General features: G+C 35.5%; 1 protein-coding gene across 4 annotated transcripts in view; it reads right to left on the bottom strand.

Annotated features, from left to right (window-relative positions):
• Positions 1-12603, bottom strand: part of PCCA (propionyl-CoA carboxylase subunit alpha) — a 389990-nt gene that overhangs the window by 189420 nt on the left and 187967 nt on the right. For all 4 annotated transcript variants that reach the window (XM_040624198.1, XM_040624204.1, XM_040624209.1 and 1 more), the window contains 4 exons: positions 11362-11505; positions 9916-9990; positions 5654-5722; positions 4013-4088 (listed from right to left, as the gene is read on the bottom strand). In XM_040624198.1, coding sequence (XP_040480132.1) covers positions 4013-4088; positions 5654-5722; positions 9916-9990; positions 11362-11505 — 364 coding nt within the window. The remainder of the gene's footprint in view (positions 1-4012; positions 4089-5653; positions 5723-9915; positions 9991-11361; positions 11506-12603) is intronic.

Genomic DNA, 12603 nt, shown 5'->3' with positions numbered 1-12603 from the left:
TAATTTTCCCAAGACAAGAGCAAGTCATACTCCAAACACTCCCGAGTGTGCCCCTCCCCTGGACTTCCCCTCCACAGTTAGTTATCAGTCTTTCAAAAAATGCTACCACTCTGGGGAGCTGTTCAAAGGAAGCACAAAGTGAGGTACTCTCAAGAGAGTCACCTGTAAGTCCTAAGGCAGTGCTCACATTACTTCCAAAGAACCAAACGCAGAGGTGAGGAAAGAAAAATAGCCCCACATCTCAGTCCCCATCATATTTTTTCACACCATCATCATGGCATCTGTGAATTCACATTATCTTTCTGTCTGTTTCATATCGAGTTTACTAGAAACTCCTTGAAATAGGGATATTATCACTCATTCATTACTTCATTTAACAAGTATTACTCACCTACCATGTGTCAAGCATCGCTAAGCACTAGTAATATACAAGTAAACAAGATAAACACCATCACTGCCCTCACGCACCTAATTTTCTTATGAGATAATCCAACATTCAGCAATTAGTTAGACAACTAATATTTTAATTATGGTAAATGGTAAATGCTTTGAAGAAGAACAGGGTGCAATGAAAGCATATAACCCAGCACACAGTACCAGGAATGACTTTCAATATTGGACTTTCAATATTGTTTATCTACGGCTTCATCAATTTCACATATCACTAACTGATTGATAATAACTTCTGACATATGATCTTAAAATATGTAGTTTTGGGGCACCTGGGTGGCCCAGTTGGTTAAGCGACTGCCTTCAGCTCAGGTCATGATCCTGGAGTCCCAGGATTGAGTCCTGCATCAGGCTCCCTGCTCAGCAGGGAGTCTGCTTCTCCCTCTAACCCTTCCTCCCTCATGTGCTCTCTAAAATAAATAAATAAAATCTTTAAAAAAATAAAAATTAAAAAAATAAATATGTAGTTTTATAATTGTAATGAGAGAAGGACAAAAGAAGGTAGGAATTAAAGTTACTGAGCTAGTACCGTGCGAAGTTCTTTTACATACTTAACCTCAGTTAATCTTCCCTATTAATTTACAAGGCAGAGGCTAACACTCCACTTTTAAATGTGGAGTATGAGACTCAGAGAGACAGAGTAACTTAACAAAAATCACATAGTTACCAAATGGTGTCAGGACAGGATAGAACCCAGACCCATCTTATTTCTTTCTATTGTATCACAATAGAAAGAACCAAAGGCAGAAATTTCACACTAAGCCTAGGAAAAAAACTATCTGCTCAATAAAACACATTTTATTTTACATACGATACATATAAAGTTAGGAGAATAACAGCAAGGTCATGATCTGGGGACCCTGGGATCTAGCCTTGCATCAGGCTCCCTGCTCAGCGGGAAGTTTGCTTCTCCCTCTGCCTCTCCCCCCTGCTCAGGCTCCCTCTCCCTCTGCTTCTCAAATAAATAAAATCTTTTAAATAAATAAATAAAATAAAAATGTGGTAACTAGTGAATGTATGAAGCAGAGTAAGTAAAGTGGCAAACATTCATTTAAATATAAAACATGAAAGTGTATTCTATAAATATGAAAGAGTATTCCTTTCAGAAGCCAGACAGAGTAGAAAACAACACTAATATTTTGACAAACTGCCCATATGCCATGCTACCACGTTACATCAAAGTTTAATAGAGATGCGATTTGACAAAATTTCTTTCACAAACTATCTGAAATTCATGAAGTTACCACTCAAGCTCATTAGAGCAAAACCCAAATGAACCAAAATCTAATAATTCAACAACCACAATAAAAATTACAAAGATACTGGTGGGGGGAGGAATCTAGAAAACTCTTACAAATATTTTAAAGGCCTCCAGGAATAATATTACCAAGTACCCTGTTTATGTTTATGTGTGTGTGTTAAACACACAGAGACAAACACATACCCAAATTAGATGTGTGTTCCAAACACACACTAAAGTAATTTGGGGGATATATTATTTCCAAGGAAAACAGACCCCTCCACACCTACTTAACCAATATATAGAGAAAATATGTACCTGTTGCTTATGGTAGAACATGGCAAAGTAAAAAAAAAAAAAAAAAAAAAAAGGTAAATACTCCACAATTAGGCTAAAAAAGAACTAGAGAATGAGCTAAAAAGAATGCAAAGAGGATTTTTCAAATGTGTATATGTTTTGGATACTGATGTTACTGATTTTTTTTTTTATTACATCTGAGTTCACTTGAGAACTTACTGTTTTCCTTTCATGGACAAAGGTGAATCACTAGCACATAATATTAGGTACAATCACTGTTACCTGTTAGTTAACAAATGTTAAGAGAAAAGAGTGACAGTAAAAGGAAAGGGAGGGAATAAGTTTCTCCAGATCTAACAAGAGAAAAAAAAGGAGAAAAGTGAAGATTTTATGATTATTAATCGTCACAGACGAAAATGAGCAGAGAAAGGCAGATATGTAAAAATAGTCACTAGGGGCCCCTGGGTGGCTCAGCTGGTTAGGCATCTGACTCTTGATTTTGGCTCAGGTGGTGATCTCAGGGTCATTAGATGGAGGCCCATGTCAGCCTGGAGCCTGCTTGAGATTCCATCTCTCTCGCCTCCTCTGCCCCTCCTCACAACCGACCACCACCCAATCCCATCCCCTAAACCACCCCCGCCTGCCACTTGCACCCTCTCCAAAAAAAAAAAAAAAAAAAAAAAAAGGAGTCACTGAATTGTCCTAAGCACTACTGTACAGCTGTATGAACTTCTTACTGCACAAAGGCACTGGGTCAAGGGTGCAGAGTAAAGGTCTGACATGCTCCATTGCTAAGCTGGGCTCTCTGTGTCAGGACTGAATGCACCCTGAGAACAGAGCACTTTTTCCAATTCATACAAAGTTGTAGTCCACTTGCCAAGCCTTCTGACCTACAGGCTGTGTCCCCTTGAAGGGAATCCTTTTGAAACTGCATGAAGCTCTGTATGGGCTTGATGGGGGCTAGGTAATCATACTCCACCACTGTTCTACCCGCTCGGCCTCCAAACTCTAGCCTCCTAGCTCCACTGTTTTAATGAGCCATGAAAAAAGAGCAAAACTACCCAGGCCAGTCCCTCCCATGGAATGTTCTCAGACCCACGCTGTTCACTCATAACTCAAAATGAACTTATATTTTATACTTTAAATTTAATGCTAGTTGATGATAATTAATGTTGGACTAAAATGAAATGATCTTTTCACAACTAATGAAAAGTTGCTAATACAATTTACAAGATAATTTACTCCTTAAGCGGAGTAAATATAACTTTGCTTCAATTATTTAAATAAAATGGCTATGAGGCACCTGGCTGGCTCAGTCAGTGAAGCATGCAACTCTTGATCTCAGGGTTGTAAGTTTGAGCCTCACACTGGGTGTAGAGATTACTTAAAAATAAAATCTTTTATATATACATATAAAAATAAAATGGTTGCTCCTAATTCAGTTATTGCTTTACATCCTAAAGGTCTGTTGGATCACACTTTGTTAAGCATTAGAACTGACCTGTACGTACATGAGGTAACAAAACTGCATTAACTAGAGAATATTTTTATAATTTGCTCTTATAGACACAAAGGGCTATTCCCTTTACTCTCAAATTAGTCAATTGGAGGTCACTATATTTTATAGATCCATACATTTTCAAGTTTTATTCTTCAAAACATCATCGACAACGACAAAAGACAATAGTTAATTTGCTGCACTGGCCAATAACAGACTTCAGAATATAGAACCATTTTCCATACAGTACATAAAATACTAAATGCTCATCTAGGAAAGGTCATGAATCATAAGGCTAATTAAATAACTGAAGGCATATACGTAAAGTATAGGGCTGCTAAAGAAAATGAAATACCATTCTTAATTAGTATGTCAGTTTATTAGTATGTGATTAGTATGTCAAGTTTTTCTTGTTTCTGTTTAGACACACAGTAAGCACATTTTCTGAATTCTCTAGCATATCTTCGAGATATTTTCTAGAACTGGACACCATGTATAACAATAAGACCCCAAATGTTTGTTTTCACCTCGAATAATGTAATTATCCAGCGCATCTTCCATTCTCTTCAGTGCTTCAGTTCTATCAGAACCATATGTGATCAGCTAAAAGCAAACAAACAAAAAACAATTTACACAGGTATCTATCAATCTATCTAAAAGTCAAACAATTTATCCTAATAAAAATCAAAATACTTCCTACCAGATTTCATAGAACATCTTTTGAAACTTCACAGTGGTTCAGTTTGCAATATAATGTATGGCGATTAAGATTTTTAAAGCTAAATAAATATGAAAATCAAGCTATTTCAGACATTTCTCCTACATTCACTATCACAGAAAAGAGCTATTTGAGCTCAATAACAATGTAATAAAAACAAGCATAAAAAGTTTAAAAGGAAAGATATCTAAATGTGAACATTACTTGGGATAGAATATCAACATCTGGGATAGGGAAGGATTAGGCAAGATTTGTTTTTTCTCTCCCTACGAGAATGTCGTTTCCAAGTTTGACACCCTGCTTAGCTAGCTTTTTCACATAACAGACCGCAGAAGCAAAGGGTGCTTGTATTAGAAAATCAGAAGGGTCTTCCTGTTCTATATGATTTTGTGCCTATTTAGAGGAATCTTAAACAAATTAGCAATTAAATACAAGCAATAAGTAACATTTTATTACTAATTTGCTTGCTATTAAGACCTTAAGTACTCATAAAATATTTTTCTTGTTATTATACATTAGTCAATCTGTACTGTGCAATTACTTTAGTACATTCCATCAGTTCCTCAGTATCAAGCCAGGTTGAAAATTTATTTGCAGGCAGACCACATTTCTGAACAGAAATGTATTCATCAAAAATGGAACCACATCTATTAAAAAATCAATCTATTTTTGTTTTTTATTTTTAAATTAAATAGCGCTACTCTTAAACAAAATACCTAAAGTTCACTTTAATGTTACTGTAAAAACTTAAGTGAAAAAAGATAAAAAGTGGTTTGCTTGCTGCAAGTACATAATCTTGAGAAAAGGTTTTTAGTAAACTCTGCAGTCAGAATTCTATATTTTATGAGCTCTTACAATCCTAAAGATTTTAAAAGATGTAAGAATTTAAGCAGCGTTGTTATTTTGGAAAGTCAAATTTCAAAAAGACAGGTGGGCAAAAAGATATCTTACACTCATAAAATTTAATTATGTACAATCCCCACAAATAATTACTGACTCATAAAAATTGAAAAGAAAAGGTAAAAAGTACTCTGAAAAACATGACTAATCACCCCAACTCCTTGATATGGTCTTTGATTCACACTTCTATCCCAGGCAATTTTCAGGAATGACCAAATAACAACTTAATTCATCCTCACTGTATGGGCTGCATTGGAGCCACTGGTTAGATAACTTTGTTATTGTTGGGAAAGGGGATCACTATTGGATTTGACTGGGGAGGAGCCACTGACTGACTTGACTGGGGGAGTGTTACAGAGTAACATAGTATTGAAATTTCTCAAGAGAAGGAAAATCTGCTCTGCTTTCACTTTTCCATCAGTGCATAATTATTTATTTAATTATAGCACATGATTCAGAGAAAAGCTCAATTTCAGATTTTTTTAATTGAATAACTTTCACTGTCTCTTCAGAAGAAAAATCAACAAAGTCATTAAGAAATCGAACTAACTTTTGAAATCATCGGATCATAATAAATGCTAATATCACTTCCTGGTTGGATGCCGCTGTCAACCCGGACCTGGGAGAAAGAAAAAAATGAAAGTAACTTCATATTGTGTGGATATTTTTCTCACAACAATTTTAATTTCCAAGGGGCAGATGGATAATTTAATCTCAAGTAACATTTCAGCTTCTGGAAAACAGAAAAACAATCTAAACTATATAGGGACCAAATTATCTTAATCTGTTAGTATACAGTATAACGTATTTTTGTTCTTCCACTAAACAAAGGAACTAAGAAACTTCAAAAAATAACAATAATAATAATAATACATCACTATCCTGGGTTGCATTTGTAGCTATTTGATGGTGTCTTCCAACTGAAGCATGGCATGAATGATGTCCTTTCTAGGCACACTCCCTACTGTACCCTTCTGAGAGCTCCAGGGAGGACCCCAGTCAAGCCATGCAGCAGGACTCGGGAGTTCTGCTCATCAGTCCTACAGGAACGCTGGTCCTGTGGCTTTCATGTCTGTAACACTTTCCTTTTTTGCCTTACCCTCTCAACTGTACAACGTTTTTTCTCTGTTACTGTTAGTCCCCTGAGACTTTAATGTTTATACAGCTTTTCTCATAGCTTTGCTTTGTAAGGACACAGCCCCAATTAGAGTTCTGATTTTGCGATTTTCATGGGGAAAAAAAAATAGCACGAGTTCAAAATATTCTTTTGAAGAGCCTGATTGCTGTTAACCAGCCAACAAGTTAGTTAGTACATCGCTGATTCTTGTTTTCATCTCCCAGTTTGATACCAGCGGTAAGGCACAGAGGTTAGCCATGTAAAACTTTTAAAATGAGCAGTTGCTGAGGACGAAATATTTATTAAATTATTGTGCCTAAGTTTTGGAATCTGAAGTATTTAAAAGCTAATCAAAATACTTAAGACTGTCAAGCATGTCCTAGGGGTCTTGAAGATAGAGGAATTTAATCGAAGCTGCTAGGAACAGCTGGACTTTGATGCCCAACATTGTAAAGGGGTGGGAAGAGAAGAGCGGAAGCTCACGTAGCTCTTCACCTGTGGGAAGAAGCCTTCCTAATAAACAGCAGCTCATCTGTCTGCAGCAAGGCAGAAAAAGGTCAACACAGCGGCTGTTAGGCCTTTAATATTTTAATTTAGGCAATTATCAAGGGACCACATGTAGAACCTCTTGTCTAGGATATCCACATGAGGGTATGATGATGGCTTTATTATACGGTGACATCAAAAGATAAAGCATAGTTTCGTTCTCTTAAAAAAAAAAAATCACACTACTATTATTCTCTTTGTAAGGCTTTAGAAGATAACACTGTAACATACCCAGAGTGCTTTTATTTCTGTATTTGCAAACATGAAAGTATGGGTATTTGTATTTACATTCACATTCATATATGAAAATCTTAATTTTAAATGAAAGTCACTCAGCACACTTAGAACATATCTTGGCTATTTTCTGGAAACATACTTCAGCTCTGTGAAATTCACAATGTTTATAAAAACCAGAAAAGAATTAATAGGACAGCTGTGAAAGCAATATAATCATAATCTACCCTCTCCCCACATTTATATAGCCCCCACAGCAGCTGGCAACCAAATTACATACCAGGAAAGAGCCTTCTGAACTTGCATTATCTTAATTTTAGTAGCAAAAAGTTAAAGAGCTCATTTTACCGCCATTTATTATAATTTAAAACCAAAGCATGCTTGCTAAAGCTGTGTTTCAAATTGAGACTGGTACAAATTCTAAAATATTGAACTTTAAATAAACCCTATTTGCTACATAAATTGCTACAAGGCTAGTGTGGAGCTCTGCTGTTCAACCCACTGGTCAAATAACATAGACAATAAAGATTATTTATTACTTTCTTCTATAGTTCATAATTTAAAATTTTAGATACCTTGAACAACACCATCCTAAAAGTTAAGTTACCTAGGGCTCTTGGATATAAACATGTCATCTACTGAAATTATGATCACAGAAGGTATGTCATTTTAATTTTAAAATACGTAGGGTAAAATCAAGAGGTATTATACATAATCAACACACATCTCTAATTGAACACATTTCATTAGCAAAGCAACATTTCCAATTTAAAAGTGTAACAAAGCATGAAGACTCTGACTTATAATTTCCTGCTTATATAGCCTTTTTCAAATAATCATCAGCTTTTTAAAATTTTAACAATGAATTAGAAGTCAAACTAAGTCGCCATTCCTCTATGGAAACAAAGGCTACACACACGCACAAGCTTTTTGGCACAAAAAGCTTTAACAATAAAGTCAAATGGAAATGTAACTAAATTTCTGAGCAGAACAAAACTGCAGTCTGAAAACAATAAATTTATAAAATATGGTGATCAAAGATTTTTAAAAATCTTCATCAATGCCACATAAGTAAATTTTAGGCTTGAAGAAACATGTGAAAAGTACAGTCTGTAAATTAATCCTGAAGTATGTATTCTTGTGACCAAAAAAGGTAACAGCCAAAAAGAGTTTCCCGAGTTAAAACTGACTGATCTAGTTAAAGCAGCAAGGAGGAAAGACCAACACTATCAGCACCACCACCCAGGCACCTGTGTATGAGGGTCTCAAGCCATTGCTCAGAAACCTCTGGCATAATTTAAATGTCTTTCTTCTGTATCAACGGTGGACCGTGTGAAACTATCAGCCGTCTCCCACCCTTCATGCTCGATTCACCTCTCCCCCTCAGTCCAACTCCCAGCCCGCCATGTCTACCTGACAAGTGACAGCCCAATCTGATTAAATGCTTCCAAGGGAGGGGACTTGTGGGCCTCCATGACAGGCCAAAAGTGATCACCATGGAGATACATAATTACAGCTGTCAACGCATCTACTGTCCTGCTGACATCAATTTGATTGCTCCCAGCAATAATGATAGACAAAGCTTGGTGTGCACTCTCCCGCACCCAATCACTTTATCTATTCCTTGGTCCATTTAGCTGACATGCAACATTCACACAAGCAAATAACAGCAGTAAGCAGAACATTTAAGGCATTTTAATTGTTTTTTCTTTCTATGGATGGCTCACAACTGCAAATGTTATTACATAAAACTCCTGCTGCAGCATTAATTGAAGAAAGATTTGGTGGGACAAAGACTGTAGGGGGTATAGTTTGTCCATTATCACTTGTACTTTCAACAGGTCTCACGTTTGAAAATTGCAAATTGCAAAAACTTGCGAGGGCAAAATGTTTGACATCCTGTTAGCTATTACAACATGGTGAAAACTTCTAACAACTAGAGTAATCATTATGAATTCTTATTTAATACTTTTTTGTTTGATTAAAAAAATGTTTAGATATGTCCCTATGATACTTGTTTTCTCATCTGCTATTTAATGTCACATAATGCCTGTTAAATCTTTACAATTTTTTTTCTGCCTTCAGGCTTTGAACACAGCATGGAGTCTTCCAGCCTAGAAAGGGTCAAGTCTCTTCAGAACGCATATGGGCAAAAACAATTTAAAAAGTGAAATAAATCATATATCCAATAACATCTATGAATTTAGAATCCTTCCTGTAATCTTTCACCATCTTCATGCCAGTAATCAAACTGAATAATCATATTCACAGATGGTACAGCCTTGTCATCCGCTAGTTAACATAATGTCATAAAAATATATGCACTTATTACCTTGATTAAGAAAAAGGGTATGTCCTTGTTCTTTTTATGCAGCAAAAACTATTTGAAGAACAGCTACTACATATAGAAGAATTATGAATTAAGTGGACAGTGATCACTTTTCTTTAATTGGTGGAAATACGTACTTCTTAAAAGTCTGTGACACTTAACAGAATGAGGCACACTTTGTTTTCCTTAATCCGTTTCCATTAAAAGGCTGATTTTGTGCCTGAATTTTTGACATCTGACTATACAGGGAAGCTGGATAAGATTTAGTGAAAAGATTAAAGTCATTTCCCATTCTTAGGATTCTGTGCTCTTTCACTACAATTTTCAAAAGATTTGGGAACATTGTAAACTATCGTTTATTTACTAGTCAGATGTCACTGGACTTCCCCTGTGAAATGAATTCTGACTTTCCTACGTTATCACAAAGTACAAAATATTTTTTTAAAAACAACAAAAAACTGTCATTCCCCAGGAATTTCACTTGTCCTTCAATTTACACCCTTTAGTGTTGACATGCTTTAACATAAAAGTATGACATAAATCAAGGATTTAACCCCTCACTTGGTATTACAGCTTAATGACTTACACCAGGTAGATGTATTGGTTCTTGGTACTGAGACAATCTCCCAATGGACGGTAAACCAAAAGACTTGTAGGGGTCCTGAAAGTTCAAAGGAAAGGAAGCACAGTCTTTGAAATATAAATCAGCAAAGTAAGGTTAAATATTTATACAAAGAAGAAGTATTTATGGATCTATTTTCAACATACAGTATTTACCAAATCACAGATTGCTGAATATTGTCTTATACACTCTCTAGACTACTTAGACAAGTATTTAAAAATCAAACAGAACTGTAAGCAGAATTTAGCCTGACCTTAGTCATACTTTATTGAAATTGGTAAAATTCCAACATTTATAAATCTTCTTAAAATGCTTTGGGCAAAAATAAAATAACCTAGGCGCTACATCAAAACATCCTCAAGTTCAGAACAATAACTATAGTGCACCTAAGATACTTGTTTTTCTTACTCTCAAAAACAGTTCACATATGGCAAAATTGGAGAATTGTGGTTTTTCAAATAGAGACCTAAAAGAAACTTTGCATGTGCTACTAGATATGTGCTCCATTTGTAAACATCTTAGATCACCAAAATAAGTATTAAATAAGTTCAGCTTCATAACAATACCACTTAAAATATAATAAAAAGCAAGAATAACCAGGCCAAGTATATTCTCAAGATCCTTAAAAAACATTTCAAAACAGCTTCCAGTATTCTTAGACACGGATACTATTAATTTACTTTTTGTTTTGACAAACTTCGAATTCTAAAAGTAAAACATAGTATAAATGTTTCCTTGAATAATTTTAATCATTTGAAAGAAGATTTTCAGAGATTGACTGCTTTATTATCTGATAAATATAGTTACAAAATAGTATAAAAGTACTGGACTGACAGTTTAGGAGTAAAATCCGCAATTAAAAATTATGAATGAAAGCCTTGCAACTTAAGTTTTAATTGCTACTTTCATGTAAGCATAAGGGATTAAATTATTAGAAAATAAACTTGCAAAAAACTTAAGTAAATATTGAATTAACTCATGTGTACCCAGGGTGGGCTCTAAAAAACAAAAAGCACAAGACAAACAAAAACACAGAAATAAATGCTTCTGTTTATTTCAATGTGATCTGAAAACAAGCAAACAAAACAAAAACCATGGTCCGTTCAAGCATATTGAATATTTAACAAAAGCAAGACTATTTAACGAATGCTTTGTTGCCCTTTAAACTGACTGGTAGCTATTTTTCCCAGCCAGAAAAAATACATGGAGCTTAATTAAACTCAATCTTTTAAAACTATTTTGAATTATGTCAAAACTCTCTGCCCTTTGTTCCGGTCGGATTCTGTATTACATAAGCACATAACTCCACACCAGTTATGAAATCCTAACTTTACCTTTTGTTTAGCTTTACCTGGTCCCATGACTTTGGGACACAACCACCATCCTTCCTCTCAACATCATTCATTTTACCTCAGCATAAACCCGACATTCAACTGCCCAGCCGTTGATGGGAATATCAGCTTGTTTGTGCCTGAGAGGGTAACCCTTGGCAACACGGATCATTTCTTGGACTAGGTCCAGGCCAGTAATGCATTCTGTGACGGGATGCTCAACCTGCAAGGCCAATATGTGCCCATCAATAGGTGTGGGAAAAAGTAAATAAACAGAAATAAGCAAGAACAAGTTCAACAACTTCTGGGTAAAATGAGGTCAATTATATTTAACATTCAATCACTTTTAGCTAAAAAAAACTAAGAGAATAAAATTAAACATAAACTCATTCATGATTTTTAAAAAATACCTTAGAAGTATTTGTAAACTATCTGTATTACTTGTCTCCATTTTTAATTAGATGTCATCCAGCAATGTTTAGCACTTTCAATTTTGAAACTACTTCCTATCTGAAAATTACATATTCAGCTGCAATCCTCCATATGGCTGATAATCAACCTATCCCGCTATACTTAGCATGGCATCCACAGAGGCAGCTTATGATTTTCCAAAGCACTAGGCTAGCCTAGTCTCACCCAGTCTCATGCTTTCACTAACCTGTCCTGACAAGCAACCAGATTAGCGTACTCTTACATCAGTGCAGTGTAGCAGAAAGGAGCAGATGGATCCTGCAGGTTGTTTTCCCTTCAGACTTACATGGGGAGTGCTTAGCATGCACAATAGCAAAACTGAGCCAGTGAAATCACTCTGCTCTCTCAGCAAATTGCTGATAACTACTTTGGATGATGCTGTCATGGGGATCCCTAGCCTTCCACACTCACACATGGGATACACATGTACAAAAACATGCACCGACATATAGGGATACTAACAGGGATACACACCATTATGAATTTCTTTGATTGCTTACAAGTTCCTAAACTTAACAAAGCTAAAACAAAGGCCCTTATGGCACTGATAAAGAGCAGATGATCTGTCTTTCATTGAAATCCCTGAATAAGTTTTAGAAATTTAAATAAAAGTTCGGCCGCATCTGCTGCTTTAATACCAATTTCTTCTCTCATAAAAATTAAGCATGTTCTAAACGCACTTCATAATAGTTTATCATGACATGTCTAATTTCATACACTCTGACACGGGAAAAGGTCAATTAACAAAAGAATTGTCTTCCCATCTTCAACTACACTAATTGAAGGATAGGACTTAGTCATTATAATAATCTTGAAGCTTATCATAAGCAGACAATGCCATGGTCTTAAA

This window comes from Ursus maritimus, unplaced genomic scaffold, assembly GCF_017311325.1.
Source record: "Ursus maritimus isolate PB19 unplaced genomic scaffold, ASM1731132v1 scaffold_10, whole genome shotgun sequence".
NCBI lineage: Eukaryota > Metazoa > Chordata > Mammalia > Carnivora > Ursidae > Ursus > Ursus maritimus.
The sequence above is the reverse complement of the archived record's forward strand: the minus strand, read 5'-3'. Positions and strand labels throughout refer to the sequence as shown.